General features: G+C 39.7%; 1 protein-coding gene across 2 annotated transcripts in view; it reads right to left on the bottom strand.

The window, feature by feature from the left end:
* The window catches only part of RANBP3L (RAN binding protein 3 like), a 42,591-nt gene extending 24,848 nt beyond the window's left edge, over positions 1–17,743 (bottom strand). For both annotated transcript variants that reach the window (XM_066379027.1, XM_066379036.1), the window contains exons 1-2: positions 17,188–17,743; positions 951–1,009 (exon numbers count right to left, since the gene is read on the bottom strand). In XM_066379027.1, coding sequence (XP_066235124.1) covers positions 951–1,009; positions 17,188–17,278 — 150 coding nt within the window. In that variant the 5' untranslated portion in view covers positions 17,279–17,743. The remainder of the gene's footprint in view (positions 1–950; positions 1,010–17,187) is intronic.
* Positions 17,744–18,780: the final 1,037 nt, after the last annotated feature.

The following is an 18,780-nucleotide window of genomic DNA, read 5'->3' as shown; positions in this document are numbered from 1 at the left end:
AAGAGTTCTTTGGTTAGTTAGTTTTGTGGGTAGTGACATACATTCCCTGCATAAGCAAGAACCAATAACAAGGAAATACTAATTAAGGTAAAGTGACTGCTACTAATGTTATCGATTGTCTTTCAAAGCAAGAGATTTTAGTATAATGTTGAAAAAAACAGATAGGGTCCTTAAGATTCCTTTTTAAATAATATATCACAGAGGACTAGATGAAGAAGGTGTGGTACATATATACAATGGTATACCACTCAGCCATAAGAAATGATGACATAATGTCATTTACAACAACACGATGGACCTTTTGAACATTATACTGTGAAATAAGTAAATCAGAAAAATCTAAATGATTTCACACATAGATGGGGTATATAAACGAGATTCATGGGCATAGATAAAAATGAAGTGGTTACTGGGGGTAGGGCAGGGGAGTAAAGAGGGACAAATATACAATGACAGAAAATGGTTTGACTTTGGGTGATGGGCACACAACAGAATCAGCAGTTCAAACGCTATAGAAATGTTTACCTAAAACTTAAGTACTCTTATTGATGAATGTCACTCCATTAAATTTAATTTTCTAAATAAAAAATAAATGAATAATATACCATAGTTTACAAAGTATTTAATACCCAGTTTTAGGCTGGATTGGTGGTGGAAATCTATGAGGAGCCTTAGCTTTCCTAATCTTTTTCAGTTCCACACTTTTCTAAGTGTATAATTTAGTATAAAAATGTCATAGCTTTGAGACAAGGCCACAGACTTCCCATTTCAACCAAATTGCTGTCAGTAAATCTCTACTGTATAAATACTCTGGAGGCATTCTTTTGCTAAGTAAATACTAAGAGAATAAGCTTATTCAGTAGGGATGTCATTTAATATAGCTAGCTTCGTGAAATACAATTTTCTTTGTCAAAGTAAAAATCAAAGAAAGAAAAGTAGCCTAATCTTACCTTAAAAGTTTGTTCTCTCTTTTTGAAAACAAATATTGGTTGAGAAATGACAGATTTTTCTGCAAAAGAAAAAGATCAGGCAAGAAATGAAATCATATTCTGACAAGTCTAATTAATACCAAATAAAACAATTGAAGATTTTTTTTGTTTGTATTTTTTTCTGCTTTTGGGCAAAATCCAAAATGTTTTGCTTGGATATTATAAATTGCATGTTTACAAATGATTTTAATAGTTCATCACAGAAATAAATACTTGGGAAAAATAATAATAATATATTTCCATAAATAGATCATCCCATTAAAGGAACATGAATTAAAAGTTTAAGAAAAACAAAATATAATTACCTGGCTTTAGAATCCCACCAGGACACAGTGATTAACATTCTTTACTTTTAGAATAAAAAGTTCCAAGGGGTGAAAATTTTCATTTGATAATAGTACTCCTACTTGGATTCAATCTCCAGATATAGATGTCCTGCAGTCCACCCTTAAAAGTGATCTAGAAATAATTCATATTTCCTTGACTAGAGTAGTCATATACTAAGTCATGTTTCCAATATTTAGGTTAAGAATCAGTCTTAGTGTTATAAAGTAGCTGAAGTTTATCTTCAGCCCTAGCAACCTTATTAATCTTTTAAATTTTCCTATCTTAGGACAATAGAGAGAAACTATTTAGGGTGTAAATGAGTGATAACAGCTTTAAATATCTGCACTCCAGAATTCTTAGGGAAAATGGTTCTTAAGAAGTTGGGCTCTGGAGTTAGGTGGGCATGTTTTCAAATATATGTTATACTACTAATTGCTTTATACTTTAGGAAACTTAATCTCTCTGAAACTTAGTTTCTTCAGCTAAAAAAAAAAAAGATTAAAATAGTACTTACCTCACAGAATTTATGTGAAGATTAAATGGATTTTAGACCTAATTACAGGTACTTAGATTTTTAACAAAAGAAACAAAAAAGGATATTAAATATGTGGTATGCCACCAACCCCCATTTGAAAACTCATACCTAACATTGCTAACTTACAGCAGTACTTTCTTGATGGGCCCAAATATGACCTCAGAACTCTTCTCTTTGTAGGTTCCCAGAAGCCATTACCAATATTCCGTCCTGTCATACAAGCTGAGATAATTTACCATCCCTAGGCTGAAGAAATAAACCTCTAGCTGAGTTCAAGGAACTACTAGACAATTACATTGTTTAGATGCCAGAAAGGGGTTCTCCTTCCCCACAGTGTAATCCATAAGAGAGTGTCACACACTCTGCCAGCTTTGCCAAGCTCCTGGGGCCATGCGAAGTTGATACCTGCTTTCAGTGCAATGCTTACTGCCCCTCTGCCAAGTGACCCCCAGCACAATGTGCTCATAACATATGGGCAATCCCAGCCCTGTGAAACTGCAGTTCAATTCTATGTGCTTTCTCAAACAAACCCCCTTTCCAGCAATCCCATGAGATCTAAGAAAGGAGCTTGCTAGTGATTTTGAAAGGAAATAGTCTTTGTGAATGTGTGGGGGCATACTTAACGAATTAGAATAATGAATGGGCCACTTCTGATGTGGACTTAGGTTAGTTATTCTTAAAATAGCACAACTTGGCCTAACCCTAGACAAATAACATGACTCTCCCTCTATCAAAGTATTCAGCTAACCATGGGCAAAAGCGATCTTCAACGGCAGCTTTAAGGAGAAAATCACGAAGTGTTATTTGCAGTGTGGAAGGCATATGGTAAAGTAGGAAAGCCACTTTCATTCATTAACTCAACACATATTTATTGAACATCTTCTTTTGTGCCAGCCACTGTGTTAGGACCTAGGTACATACTGTCTGATTGAAGGTATGTTAGCCTCATTGCAGCGCCTTCTCTCCCCAACAGGGCCCAGTGCGTTAGTGAGAAAGCAAATAGTCCTCACCTCCACTCGCTTCTAGATTTCTCCCCTCTCCCAAGCAATCCTCTGGGCTCCAAAGACAAAGCCAAAGTAAGTATCAAGCCATGGGGTTCATACCAGTTTTCATGCCGGACCCAGTAGGAAATTAACAATTTCAAGTGAAGTCCTTGAAACTATATCTTAAAAAATGTATCCTTTATTCTTTAATATGTTTATTGATAAACCCACTTCTTTAACAACAATGTACTGAGGGGTGGCTATGTATTGTATAAGACCCTTTATAAGGTAAGAGAGAGGGGACAGTGGTACAAATTAAGGCTGAAGATGAGATAGGAGCTTTGGGAGGCCTTGTAGGTTGTGCCAGGAGTTTCCTTTTTATTCCCAGAAAAACGGAAAGCCAGTAAGAGATATTAAGCCATGGAATGTTTCACTCTGATCTTCATTTCCTCTTTGAAGATCACTCTGCTTGCTGTGTGGAGAAGGGATCAGCAGGGAAAAGGACAGAGAGGGAGGAAGTAAGAGGCTAGTCTAAATTCTAGAGAGTCAACTACTGTGTTTTTTATTTCTTTGTTCACCTTGCAGCTATGATTTTTTTTTTTTTGAGGCAAATGGAGAAATTAAAAGTCTAAAATACAGTCTTCTGTGAAAGGGAATGAAGATGAGGGAATGGGGAGGAACACCTAAAACCCTTAAAGATTCATTCTTGATGTTTTGCCTGTTTTAAGGTTCATGTAGCATTTAATGAATCCCGATATTGTTGTTTTCTGAACTACTTCATTAAGAGAAGACATTCATTCACAATATATTTAAGTATCTCAAATACATTTAAGTACCCATTATATACAAGAAAAAGCACAATGTACTCAGTTCACCTGTTATTCTGCTCCACAATGGAAGTAGGCTGTGGGCCAAGATCTTTATTTATTTATTTTTAATTTTTGAAACCGAGAGAGACAGGAAGGGAGAGAGTGGGGAGCAGCTGTGTTGGTAGTGATCGTAGGGTTCAGAGAAATCTGAGAAGGGATATAAATTGTCCTATCATTGTAAGTCAGTAATGTCTAAACATACATATAAAGAAATCGCACTAAAATGCCTGATAGGTAGGGATCCAGAGATGAACACCTAAAGAAAGCTATGGGAGTTGGATGCTGTTTTTTCTTGGTCAGGAGATCAAGAAAAGAAAGAGCAGAGAAAGGGGCAAGGAGAAAATGGCTGTTTTTTCCCCCTAGAAAATCTTGTAAAACCATTTGATCTTTTAAACCACATGAATATGTATAACTTTAAAAATTAAAAACAAAAATAATTCCTATTATAGTGTCAGACGCCCATAATTAAAGGACAAATCTCATGCTCCTTGCCAAAAATAGACTTATTGAGTTACACTGCCTAGCAGGCATCCAGTATCTTATTTCTTAGGTCCAACTGGTTTTTGCATAGAGATAGAGGGAAATAAAGGTGTGAGCAAGAGGAACTCACTGAGCTCAGAATGCACATTTGAGAGGCAATTTATGCCCTTGCCCTTCACCAGCACATTCCCCCAAGTCCCCAGACAAGAATTCAGAGAGAAAATTGTGCATATATGTAAGAGCTTGGGTCTTCAGGATTCAAAGTGTTAACAGTAAATATAATTCTCCCCCCTATTCTAATATGCACCAAATTCTGGGTGGGTGGTAAAGTACTCTGTATTTCCACATATTTCATTGGCACTCGATCTCTGGCAAACAGACCTATTTCATGGAGGAAAGAAAGTAACTGGGTGAACCTTCTTGATGGAGGATGTTTGAAAGGATTTACTGAGTGGAAAGCAGCTCCAGGAAAAGGAGGCAGAAGAGATGCCTTTCGCTCAGAGTCCTGGAGGATGTGGGGTACAAGCAGCTTCTAGGGGTCTCAAGTTTCTGCTACCCGGCCCATCCCAACTGGAGCCCAGCAAACGTCTGCTTGCTGCTCTTGTGGTTTTAGGGGGCGTGAAACCCGAATTCTCCGCACTGGAAAGGCCCAGACTCCGCTAGCTAGCGGGGCCAAAAAGGCTGTGGAAGAAGCCTCGGCAGGAGGGAGGGGGATAACAAGCCCTGTGTAGAGGGCCCGCCTGCCAAATGGAATGGTCTGCTGCTTGACTTACAGCCCTGGCGGGCCCTGCGTGTTTCTGTCTCTTTCTTTCTGAACCTGCCCATGCGTCTCTGCCACATCCTCTGCCCTGATGTTCTCCCTGTGCACGGTCTCACCCAGGCTCCAGCGCTGTCCTGTGTGTCCCCATCCTCGTCCTCCGCCCTCACTTGTGTCCAGCTTTCTGGTCATGGCACGGAGGTAGAACTCTGAGGTCAAGAGAGGCCTGGAGCGGTGTTTAAAAACAAAGTAACCGCAAGCCTCAGCCTTTTCATCTGGTTCTGCAGGTATGATATACTTATAAAGAGTTGTTAGGATTGAAACAATGTGTGCATGTGAGAGCCCCTAGAATAGCTTCCTCTTCAAATCCTTTTGGAATAAAGCAGAATAGCTCTCAGTCTATCTATCTGCACAGAAGACCCTCAATAAAAGTGAGGTCCCTTTTCCCTCATCCTCCCCAGTCCTATGTGATGTGCAGTCGTCCTGCTACCTTGTCAGTTCTGGAAGAAGTGCCTTTTTTGTTCCTCAAAGGTCTTTCTTTTTCCCTTCACTCATTACCTTATTCTTACCCCTTGTTCCCTTCTCAGTTCCCCTTGTTGATCTGTTATATTCTGCTTCTTTTTTTAGTATCAGGAAGTTTCTGGATTCAGGCCATGGCACATAAATAGCATTAGAGATCCTTGTTCCTCAAAGTGTGGTCAAGACAGACTGGCAATATTGACTGGGAGCTTGTTAGAAATGCAGATTCTTAGGCGTCGCTTACTGAATCAGGATCTGCATTTGACAGGACCCTCTGATGATTTGTACACACATTTGAGAAACAGTCCCCCAGGTTTCTGTCGGAAGATAGCAGTTAGTGACCAAACCTCCAGACGTTCTGAGAAACTCGACAATTAGTGAGAAAATAATTAGTACTCAGCCCACAGACTGTGACTACTATGGTTCAATGGGAGGTGAAGTCAAGGACTTCTTGAAAGACTTAAAAAGAAAACATGTAATAAGAATAATGAAATATCAAAATTGATATTAAAATCAATTATTCAGATATTCTGCTTGAAGCAGTTAATGAATTCTTCTCTAATGCAAATATTTGCTTTCATAATGTGTCTGAAATCTAACTTTATTCAAAAATTTCTAGTAAATATATCTGCTTGAGGTTATTTACAAAGAAAAATTTAGCCTAGAAACATAAACTGCATCAAAAACCTTTGTCATAGAACTTATATTCTTCAACAAGAATGTAAAACATCTAAAATCTCAATGGTAAACAATGATATCTTCTGTAGGAAATTCAGATAAATCCTAGCAGGAAACACAAAGTATCTGAATCACAGTCCTGATTTGTTGAAAAAGAACAGACAAAAGTCAAAACTGTATGAAAATATTCTAAGATAGTTTTAAGAAAGGACACATTGTAGCCCAGAAGGAAAAGGAATCCTGGCCAGTTCAAGAGAGAACCACCAGCATGAAATATTTGTGTACTTATTTCTAGCCATATACGGAGGAATTCTGTAAAAATGCAAAAGAAATGAAATAAACAGTAATTTGCCCACCAAATTCTAAAAAAAACTATGTCTTTACAGAAAGGGGTGGTAGGGCCACAGAATGACATTATTAGCTGTGAAGGGACAATCTTGAGTCTATTTTATGAGATCCCTCGTATTGACCTGAAGGTAAAATAATCGGAACCCCAGAGGGAAACAAAGGCAGTTGGCCTAGGAAGTTTCCAGACTGTCTCACAAAGCACTAGTTCAACTTGAGACACAAGATGAATGAACCCTGCTGGCATGATGCCAGCCCTGCTTAAGTTATAACAAATTTTGTGTGCTATAAATACAAGTGTGTTTAATAAATACAGCATCTGGACTAAAAGGGGAAAATCAGTCAATCTTTTTTTTTTTTGTATTTTTCTGAAGCTGGAAACGGGGAAAGAGAGTCAGACAGACTTCCGCATGCGCCCGACCGGATCCACCCGGCACGCTCTGCCCACCAGGGGGCGATGCTCTGCCCCTCCGGGGCGTCGCTCTGTTGCGACCAGAGCCACTCTAGCGCCTGGGGCAGAGGCCAAGAAGCCATCCCAGCGCCCGGGCCATCTTTGCTCCAATGGAGCCTCGGCTGTGGGAGGGGAAGAGAGAGACAGAGAGGAAGAAGAGGGGGAGGGGTGGAGAAGCAAATGGGCGCTTCTCCTGTGTGCCCTGGCCGGGAATCAAACCCAGGACTTCTGCACGCCAGGCCGACGCTCTACCACTGAGCAAACCGGCCAGGGCCTCAGTCAATCTTTTAAATCCAATTTTAAATTGTTTGAACTGCTTTAAGTTTTTGTTGGAAATGAAGTTATAAAATGCCAGTTCTAATAAATCTAGCATTTCTAGTTTTGATTCATTTGTCACCCTGTTAAAGTTAATTTTCTAAATAAAATTTAAACATTAAAAAAGAGAGAGAAACATACACTAGAGACAAAAATTACAATAAAACAAAAAAAAGTTGTTCCTTGTCTCCTCAATACCATGCTAACAAAGAAATCACTCATTTTTAGAATAGAAATAATTTCAGAATAGGAAATTGAAGATGACAAAACTATCTCTCAGTCCAATGACTATACCCATCATCACCCAGAGCTTCATCTAAACCAGGGGTAGTCATCCTTTTTATACCTACCGCCCACTTTTGTATCTCTGTTAGTAGTAAAACTTTCTAACCGCCTACTGGTTCCACAGTAATGGTGATTTATAAAGTAGAGAAGTAACTTTACTTTATAAAACTTACAAAGCAGAGTTACAGCAAGTTAAAGCATATAATAATAATTACTTACCAAGTACTTTATGTTGGATTTTCGCTAAGTTTGGCAGAATAAATCTTTATAAAACAACTTACTATAGTTAAATCTATCTTTTTATTTATACTTTGGTTGCTCCGCTACCGCCCACCATGAAAGCTGGAATGCCCACTAGTGGGTGGTAGGGACCAGGTTGATTACCACTGATCTAAACCATCACATTTTCTGAATTCATCTGCTTTCTCGTGCTGATAATCTTCAAGGGGTTCATTCATAGAAGGTTCCAAAGACTCTAGACACTTACCTCCACTGGTTTGCATGCTGGTCTTGATCTAGACACAGAAAAATTTTGAAAAACCAAGGCATAGAGATAATAAAAGGCTTTGATGTGTGCAAGAAGCAAAAAGATTCAGAGGTTGTGTCAAACATAAGACTTGCTACCCTTCTGGAAGTAGTACCAAGCCCCTGAAAAATTGTGTTGGGTCCATTCTCACCCCAAACTCAATTCCACACTCTGCTGCTTAATTTATAATCCAGTCAGATGTGAAGTCACATTGGCCAGTGAATTCATTGCATTTGCATTTTAGAATCTGAAGATTTGCAGCAGCAGTAATTCAATTGAAAAAAATTCTTATTACTTAAAGTCATTTACTTCACTAATGTTTTTATAAATAGCGAAGTTCATAGATTCAAAATACAGAGAATGTTAACAAAATTATTTGATACAGAACATCTGGCTAATTCACTCTTTCCATCAAAATGCAGTGATGGTGAAGAAAATGGCTTTAAATTCTGAGTGTTCTGTAAGTAATCCCAAAAGACATGATCATCATGTTCAGTGTGCTTTATATTGGGGTGAGGTGATGAGTGACTCTTTAATAGATATCACAGCATACTCCATTAAATTTTACTACTGTTCCAATGTGAAAACATTACTTTTTGAATTATTTATTTATTTTTTAATTACTTAAATATTATTTTATTTTTTCTTAAGTTATTTTATTGTTCTTTCCTCTTAACAATGTTTACCCTTTGGCCTTTTGAAATGTTTAATTTAATATGACCTGAAGAAGTAGCATGAGAAGTTAGACTTTGGTGATATCCCCTGATGCTTCTTTTATGTACAGGCTTAATAGAAAAACTTATATTTGCATCATACTTTACCTTTATAAAGCAAATTTAACTACAAGTTAGGGGATATTTCAAAATGAATATAAAAGTATAAAATATTCCCTAATTTTTGTGAGCAGTGTATATTAGTGGCTAAATGGATGGCTAGTAAGAACCAGAACATCTGGGGTTTTTTTGTTTGTTTTTTTTTCCATTTTTCCAAAGCTGGAAACGGGGAGGCAGTCAGACTCCTGCATGCGCCCGACGGGGATCCACCCGGCATGCCCACCAGGGGGCGATGCTCTGCCCCTCTGGGGCGTCGTTCTGTTGCATCCAGAGCCATTCTAGCACCTGAGGCAGAGGCCACAGAGCCATCCTCAGCGCCCGGGCCATCTTTGCTCCAATGGAGCCTTGGCTGCGGGAGGGGAAGAGAGAGACAGAGAGGAAGGAGAGGGGGAGGGGTGGAAAAGCAGATGGGCGCTTCTCCTGTGTGCCCTGGCCGGGAATCGAACCTGGGACTCCTGCACGCCAGGCCGACGCTCCACAGCTGAGCCAACCGGCCAGGATCCAGAACATCTGTTTTTAAAAACCTAAGCTTTGACACAAAAACAGACATAGATTGAAATTCCAGCTCCTCAATTTACCAGCTCTGTGAGCTGGGCAGTTCATGTGATCCTACCGAGCTCCGTTTCCTCATCAGTAAAATGGGGATAGTAAGACATACTTCACTGAGTTGTTGTAAGAATTAAACAAGGTAATTAGGTCAAACCCTAAACTCAGTGCTTGGCACCTATGAAATGCTCAGTGAGCTGCATTTCTTATTACATGATCTGATCCGCAAAAGGTAAGTTATTAAACCCTTCTGCCATGAGAGCACTGAGGCTTTAAGCTTATAGGATGTACCCAAGGGCACACAGCTAACATTTAGAGATCCAGGACTAAACCATGTGAGCGAGTGCTTATTCCAAATCTCATGCTTTTTCCTGTTTAAAAACAAAACAAAAACAAAAACAAAAGATTTCCCTCCTGGCTTGCATTGTGAATGAAATGACTGTTGGGGCTTCTCTCTCGAAGCTATGATATGCCCAGGCGATGACAGTCCTCCTGCTTTCATGGCCAGCCTGGTTGAGATGGGGTCCCAGGCTGTGCAAGTCATCCTGAACTTGGGTTGTGCCATCTGTAAACACTGCTAGGTGCTCCACTTACTGTTGCCATTTTCTATTTGTATTCTGACTCTAAAGAGGTTTGTTTGAGAAGGTCAACAGGCCAGTGGCATGGTCAGTCTGGTCATTTAAAAATCTTGTCAAATCTTTTCAGTCTCTGGCAAAAATAACTCAGAAGAATGGATTACTTTTGACAGAGCATATCCATTTCTCCGTAATTTGAAGGTGTTATTAGATTTATCTATAAATAAAATTATTATGTGCCTTTGTGATACAATCACTTGCAATCTGTGATTACTTCAATATGTTTACCAGTAGCAAACTTGGGCTCTCTGGATAGAAAATGCCAGAAACAGCTGCCTTGCTCTTTCTCTACAGCGTTTCTTTATTTATGCCGATTGGGTAATAAAGATGCAGAATGTGTCCTGAGACATGCATGGTCAATTCAGTACCATTTGAAAATACATATTTCACTTGACAGCATTTATAAATCACTACTCTCCCCTCAGAATAACTTGCAGTGTGAAAATGCTTCCATATGTTAGAATGAGTCTCTCCATTTTGCTGAGGGAGGAGGAAATTGATACATAATCTAGTTTTCCTGGCATGTTGAAGATAAATATTGAGCAGGTACACGCATAGGTTTAAAATGATAGCTCTTAGAGTTCATTTAAGTGATCCTCTAGTGTTTTCTGTACTGCTAAAATTAAAGAGGTGATTTTGACACAAAATAGAATTAAATTATTTTCCGCAAAGACTATTCACAAGTCAAAGTGGCTGATAAATAGCTTCATATATTGAATTCCGAAGTATCACTTCCTGTTCAGTAAAGAAACACATTATTTTTAAATTCCTTCCTAGATCCCAAGGACATGGGCTAGGTGGAGAAGCTTGATTGCAATGTCTCCCAATTCCAAATCTCTTTTCCTTAAACATATTCCCCTTCATCCTGAGCCTTTGAGCAAGCCAGAGAAGAGTCTTGCTCCTGTTTTCCCATTTCCATGGGAGTGATTGTTATTCCACTGAGAACAAGACCCTGGAGGGGAACACAGGAGAGCTGCGCCTGACATGCTCACAAGCCGGGAAGGCCTGGACCTCATTCTCCTCCTGGGAACTCGCAGAAGCCGGCAGCCTTGCTCTCACCTTCCCTGAAATACCCTGCTGGCCCTCCAGCAGGGACCTGCCGCAGGAAGCCCTGTGCCTGCTGCGGGTGGCTCTGCCCAGAGATAGCCTATCCCGTTGGTTGGGGATTGGCATGGGAGAAGTCAAGTCCCGGTAGCAAGTCGTAAATCTCCCAGGAACATTGGTTTAGCATGCTAAAGAAAATCACAAGAGAAAAACTTTGACTTTTTATAAAATTTATAAATTCATATGACTTGAAAAATTCTCAAGTAAACTGAAAACAATCCTTTATGTTCATCCATTTCCTCCCTTCAGGTTTTCATGATCACTGAAGTGTATTATAAATCAGGATAGAAGGATTAGAAGAGATACTGTAATATGTGAGATCTTTTTTTTTTAGATTATTATTATTATTATTATTATTATTATTATTATTGTGGGGAAAATATACCTAACATAAAATATACCATTTTAACTACTTTAAATGTACAGTTCAGTGACATTTGGTATATTCACATAGATGTGTCAACTAATACCCTTATCCATTTCTAGAAAATTTTCATCATCCCTGTACCCATTAAACACTAACTCTTTATTGAGATATCAGATCATCGGTGGAAGGAATTACAATTTCTTAGTGAATACAGGTATTTTCTGCATCTTGAATCTTGGCTTTTGGATATTATGCTAAATTTGCCATCAGACCTCATTAAAAAGCAACTAAAGTATGAAATGGGTTTTGCCTAAATGTTGATATTTCAAGTCAAGTTAATGATTTAATATAATTGGTGAGCCAGCATTTTAAGTAGAGTCCTCAGTTTAAATAATAATAACTATTATATAGCCCCCTTTAAATTTGGAGTTTGGGATACTACTTGTGCCTTTTGTCAAAGCCCAAAGCATCTCTCAAGGCCATACCAGGCCAGTTCCAAAAATGGCACTTTGCTATCTTCCACACTTTGTGCAGTATAAGAGATATAGACTGTGCAGTTACTTAAATTTACATGAAGATGGCTAGTCCAGTAAGCAGGCCACTTGCTCTGGGCTGATGTGTTTGCATTGATACAGGTACATTTTCTGGCCCGTTTCTTTTAGAGTCAAATACACCTTTTGGAGAGACAGTAGAATATGGTTAGTAGATTATATAGAAAGAAACTGGTGACATCAATAACAACACCTTTTCAATGATGAACCACAAATAGAGTTCAAGGGTCAGCCATCACTCGGGCCCTTTGCCGGTGAAGAGCTGACCATGTATTTTGTGCTGCTTGAGAAGACATGATGAGCACGGGTTAAAGGCTCAGACTCTGACACCAGGCTTCTAGGATTAGGATCTTGTCTCAAGACCCCCACCGTGAGGTCACGACGTTATCTACATCATGAGGTAACACATGTAAAGTGCTTAAAAATAGTGTCTGTCGTATGACAAACACTTCATAAATGCAATTTGTTCATAAATGACATGTTGGCACTGTGGTGAGGTCCTAAGGATAAACCTGGTTTGCTGCTCTCAGAGAACTTGTACAACACAGAGAAACAACAGGAGGGAAATAATTACAGGCACATCGCAGAATCGTAGTTTGAATGGGGTCATGTAGGTCTCCCAGTGGGACTTGAGCATCCTCACTGGACGGCCTCCATGATACAGCCTATCAGTAAGGATCGAAATGCATGCTAGTGCTAAAGCATGTTAGCCCACGAGTAGCAGCACTGGTGTGTGTTCCAGGTGTGCCAACATCTTGGTCCTTCACCCCACAGGGCCAGCCTCCTATCTTTACCTCCAAAGGGTCATACATATTCGAGATTCATCTGTGAGGTCACGTGCATCAATCCTTCATTCCCTCCTACTACTGCATAGCTTTCCAGGTTGCTTCCACTGTTTGGCCATTGTAAATAGTGTGGCTGTGAGCACTGGGGTACGAATTCCAGTCCCTGCTTTCACTCGTGTTGGTTATGCACCCAGAAGGGAATTGCTGGATCACATGGCAATTCTATTTTTAGTAGTTTAGGAAATGCCATACAACTTTCCACAGAAGATGCACCATTCTACATTCCCATCAACAGTGCATAAGAATTCTAATTTCTTCCCATTCTTTACAACACTTGTTATTGTCTATTTTTTATAATAGCCACTCTAATGAGTGTGAGGTGGAAAAAATGAAGTTCAAGTCGTTACATATATTTTCCAAATCTTCACATATGTGCCACTTACTAGAGAGGCTTATTGTGAAGTGTGGGAGTTTGAACATAATAAAGTCTAATAAAATATGAATTTTAAAGTTATTTTTAAATGGTCTATATTTGTTTCTACCCATATGTGCCTTCAAATGCCAGTAATGACTTTGCATATAGAATAAATGCTATTTGAGATTCTTTGAGGCTCCCTTTTGGTGGAATAAAAACAGCTATATATGTGTAGCTCTTCTTCCATTGAAATTGGTGGACTTTGAGTAAAGCAGACTGCCCTCCATAATGTCAGTGCATTTCATTCAGTCTGCTGAAGGTCTGAAGGCCTGGCTGGAACAAAAGACTGAGCTGCCCTGAGCAAGAAGTAATTCCGCCAGCAGACCACCTTTAGACTTCAAGTGCGACATTGGTTGGCTCTCTGTATGGACCTCCAGATTTTGGACTTGCTTGCCTCCATAATCCTGTGACAATTTGTTGAAATAAATTTCTCTCTCTCTCTCTTTCTCTATCTCTAACTACCTATGTGTGTGTGTGCACACACACATATATATACACACACACACATCCTATGGGTTCTATTTTTCTGGAGAACCTTGACTAATATACCACTTTACCTGGATGTTGTGAGAATGAAATGAGATAATGTATCTGGAACCACTTTATAAATGTTAAAGACTATAAAACATAAGAATGACTACAACTGCCTAGTTCATGTAATGTGTACTGAGCTTCGTTGAAGCTTCACAGACATGTAAATCAATGTTTATAGTTGTGGTCTCAGAACAATGTCACAGATAAATGGATTTAAATATCACAGAAGAAGCTACAAGACAGCACCAAGTGGGGAGAGGAGGCTCCTGGAGTCTGCTCTATGCTTATCCAGCACCTGCTGCCCTAGAGCTCAATTCCATGTGGACCAGAACCACAGCTCAGGGCCGTGCACCCCCGGCACCTGGACCAGTGCTTGGCGCAGTCATAGCCCCAATTACTGCTGAAGAATGAGTGACTTTTATCTATATCAACACCCCAAAAGTACATTTTTGTAAGTGACTAGGTGGAAAGAGTTAAGTACCTCAGAGTTAACATGAAATACTTCAGCATAAAGCAAGGAATGTTAGAAAAGATGTGTGCTGAATCTAGCCATGAACTCTGAGGAGTTCAGTGTCAATCATGGTCTGGAACTTTGGTCTGTTTGGGGAGAGGCTAATGCTATGAACCCAGGATGCCTCCGTGAGTGAGTCCTCCGCCAGACCTCTGAAACAAACAGCTTTGATGCCTTGGACCTCTCTGAACTTTGCATAATAGCAAGGAACAAGTATAGCTTAGAGCAGGGGTCCCCACATGCGGCCCCCTGAGGCCATTTATCTGGCCCCCGCCGCACTTCTGGAAGGGGCACCTCTTTCATAGGTGGTCAGTGGAGGAGCATAGTTCCCATTGAAATACTGGTCAGTTTGTTGATTTAAATTTACTTGTTTGTTATTTTAAATATTGTATTTCTTCCTGTTTTGTTTTTTTACTTTAAAATAAGATATGTGCAGTGTGCATAGGGATTTGTTCATAGTTTTTTTTATAGTCCGGCCCTCCAACGGTCTGAGGGACGGTGAACTGGCCCCCTGTGTAAAAAGTTTGGGGACCCCTGGCTTAGAGTAAAAGTCAGTACCACTGCTCTGAATGAGTACTTTTAAACTCCAGGACAGTAACTGGAATGTTTTTTAGCAACACAGCAAACACTGCCCAGGGTCACTTGTCAATGCAAATATTTAGATGATGTTTCTTATAGCCGTCAATTGTCAGTCTGGGCTGCATTAGTGTGCTCCAAAACTTTATGTATTGTGGTTTATGTGGGCAGATATTTTGAGACTCGGCTGTGGAAGAATATGGCTGCTTTTAAAACATTCTAGACAAATGCTTCAGTCTGAGAAATGAGACCAGACATTTAGTCTTGTTGGTATTTTGGGAAGTATGTCATCGTAATGATATTTCCAGGCCTCTCTGGATATGGCTGGTAAGAGAGAGACCATAAAAAACTATCTGCCTCGAATTAAAACAACAGGGGGATACCATTTTCCACTTATAAAATTGGGAAAGAACTTTTAAAATAATATGCAAAATACTGAGAATATATTCCTATGTAGCTAATTGGGAGGCCTTTTGGCCAAAACAAACAAACAAACAAACAAACATAAAACTATGCATATTCTGTGATCCCACAAACTCTGCAATGATTTATCCATTAGTTTATGCTAAACACAGTGTTGTCTGTAATTGTAAAAAATGGGAAATCAAAGAAATGCCCCAAAATAGGGAATTGTCTAAAGGAATTTTGCTACACCCACGTGAAGGAATAGTATACAACTGTTAAAAATAAGGTTGTAGAAGAATATATAGTAACATGGAAATTTACTCATGAGCCATTGTAAAGTTCAAAAGCAGTTTACAAAACACTACGTACAAAGTCTGTTTTTGTTTAAAAATCACACAATAGAAGAGTCATAGAAATGTGCATAGAAAAAAATGCTAAAAGACTGTACATTCAAATGATAACAGCAAATATCTTTGGTGACTTTCACAGGTGATTTTTAACATCTCGTTTATGCTCTACCAGCAAATCTCCTACAACAAATATTATATCAGCAATTGGCGGGGGGGAGGTAGCTTTAAACATTTCACACAAAATGAACTACAAACAAGAAACCTCTGATGAGTCAGGATTGTCTTCTGATAGGGGAGGAAGAATGTTTTGCAGTGCTGTGATTAAACCCTGGCACATGCCAGGACTTTACATTCTAAAGAAGTTGGTTCAAAATATTTTGTAGGAGCCCTGATGGCACAGAATGGTCTTAAAGTGCTTTCATTGGAGATGAAGTATTTTCTACCCACACTATGCTGATCCTTGCACAGCATGAGGTCCACATGCAGGGAGATGGCCTGACACATTCCCACAAATGTTAGTGCACAAATGTCACCTTGGAAATGGGAGGTTTCAGTTCATTAGCCAACACTTTGCATGTCACTGAAATCTAAAGCTGTGTCCATGGAAAAATAAATAAAGATCTCGTAGCCTAGATTCATACATAGATCAATCCATCACAAGTTATTGAGGATAAGTTATATGTCTGGGGTAAATCCTTCATCTCTGAGGGGTGATGATGTCATCTGTGACAGCACCCAGCCTGTTCTACAAGTGCCCTTTGCTGTCCCTGACAGAATGCACTGGCAGGACCAGCTTGTCAGCCCATTAACTGATGCGGCTGGCTGGACAGTGGACTTCAAATTTTAAAAAGACGGTGAAAATGGCTGCAAGGGAGATGGCTTAGTCTGAGTGAGTGTTCACCATGTGAGAGGCAATGCTTTTCCCTGTCTGACTCCAGCTGTTCCCAGGACCATAAAGGGGAAAGAGCCAATAATAGATATTCATTTTGCCCACAGATGAATAAGGAAAAGATACAGACACAAGTAAGTTTACACTCTAAGTCTACAAGTGCATGATTAGGGGTCGGACGGCGGAGAGAGTTCCAGGCTAACAAAAAGCTACTCTCAGCAAATTCTCTCTGTAGCTGATTCAGCCCTGCCCAGATGCGTGTTTTGAATTACACAAAATCTATCATACTCTAGAAAAATGACAGTGTCTAGAGGGTTAAGCACATAAGTTTCAGAATGACAGCTCCAAGGAATACGCATTCTTGATAGTCTTCCATAATCCCTTAAAAACAAATAGTGATGCAAGGTAACCCATCCTCATGCATCACTATTATGACTATTCTCGGAGTTTAAAATGGAAGGTTGTCAAGCATTTTACAACCAGAAAGTCCCTAGCCCACCACTCTTCCAGGAATGCAAATGGCCAGGATATCAGAGAACACACACCTCATTAGTCTGACTGACTCACCTTGCTGTTGCTGGTCCTCCGGAAGCTTCCATCTACAGGTGTGCAAACCGTTGAACAGGTGGCTGCTGCCTTCTCTTTGTAGAGCAGACATGGTACTGGGAGTGTCACTACGGCTCCTGTATCACTGGGTCATTTCCTTCCCTTGGCCAGGCACCTAAAATGGTCTTCACAAAACACCCAGAACCACAGACATACGTGCAGATCTTGCCTTTGTGTGTGAAACATTTACTTCTCTAATAAATTTCCAAGTGTCTCCTCATCATGATTTTTAAAATAAATGTTTACCAATATAACTGCCTCTACATATAAAGATGCCAATGCATTTGGAGAAAACAGAAAATTCTTTCATTTCAAAGCATATTGAAAATTTCCCCTTTATAGTGTAAAATCCTACAGAGTAACTATTTCTGACAGATTACACAGTTTTGGCATTTTTTCATTCCTCCTGCTGCCATGCAATCCAATACCCCATATACTTAGAGAGGAACGCTAGAATAATATAGACAGGAGAGGGGAAAGTGCTGCGTTAAATCAAGTGATTTCTAAGCCTGGTCTCAGTTACCCTCTGTGACAGCAGAAAGTGAACAGTTCTTAAGGGCGGCTGGAAGGAGGAGGAGCCCGGTGGGCTGGGCTCATTAGCATAAAGAGGCAGGCAAGAAATGACAGTGGAGTTGCTTTGAATAACAGTGACCAAAGCAGGGATTCTCAAGAGATTTCCTGACGTTACAGTAATCCCATACCCGACTTCTGCTGCTTTGTGTGTAATTGAAACAAAAGCTCAGAGCAGGGGTCTATGCCGCGTGGATATTCACTAGTACACACGACATCTAAAGGGCAGAACTGGAACTAATAATGAGCTCATGGAAATGTACCGCTAGGACTTCCAATTTCTGTAAACACTTTCAGTTCTTCTGAGATGGGCAGTTAGAGAGCAGCCTGCCTGCCAAGGTAACTATTTGGAGTTCTGGAAGAAATAAAAACACACAATACATTATCTTTCCTGAGGTCTGGCTCTGCTTCCCCTTAGATTCTCTATTGCTACTTCTAGGTCAAAAGACAAAGCTATTTCCAGTGGTGTGTGTATGTGTGTGTATGTATTGGAAAAGTGCATTTTATTGAAATACTAAAAACAGCTCATATTTCATTTAAATAATAGCATATTCATTAATCTTTTTAAATAACCCCGAAATACCTTTCCATTAAGTGAAGTCATGATGAATGCTGATAGAGCCTGTCCTTCAAGATTCACAGCTCTTTGTAGATTAAGAAAGGAGGTGGTGGGCAATAATAAAGGAGAAAGGCAGAGCTCTTTAGCCTTAATGTCTGTATCCTGCCGCTTCCTGTGCATATCTGGAAATTGGTGCTCAACCTGACACCCTAACTAGAAATTTACCTCCTAGACCTATCAGGATGGACATCCTCATTTTATTTTGAGGCAATTATTGATTTCCCCCAGCAAACTCTGAGCTATGAGAACTCTCATGAAATCTGGTCGCTCTTTCATATTTTTAAAATGATTTCATTATTTTAATAGTCTGTGTAGAGAAGTTTTAGGACCCTCACAGTGTAACAGGTTGTAGAAGTATTTAGCCA

This window comes from Saccopteryx leptura, chromosome 1 (genome assembly GCF_036850995.1).
Source record: "Saccopteryx leptura isolate mSacLep1 chromosome 1, mSacLep1_pri_phased_curated, whole genome shotgun sequence".
In the NCBI taxonomy this organism is placed as follows: Eukaryota; Metazoa; Chordata; class Mammalia; order Chiroptera; family Emballonuridae; genus Saccopteryx; species Saccopteryx leptura.
This window is presented reverse-complemented; position numbering and strand designations above follow the sequence as displayed.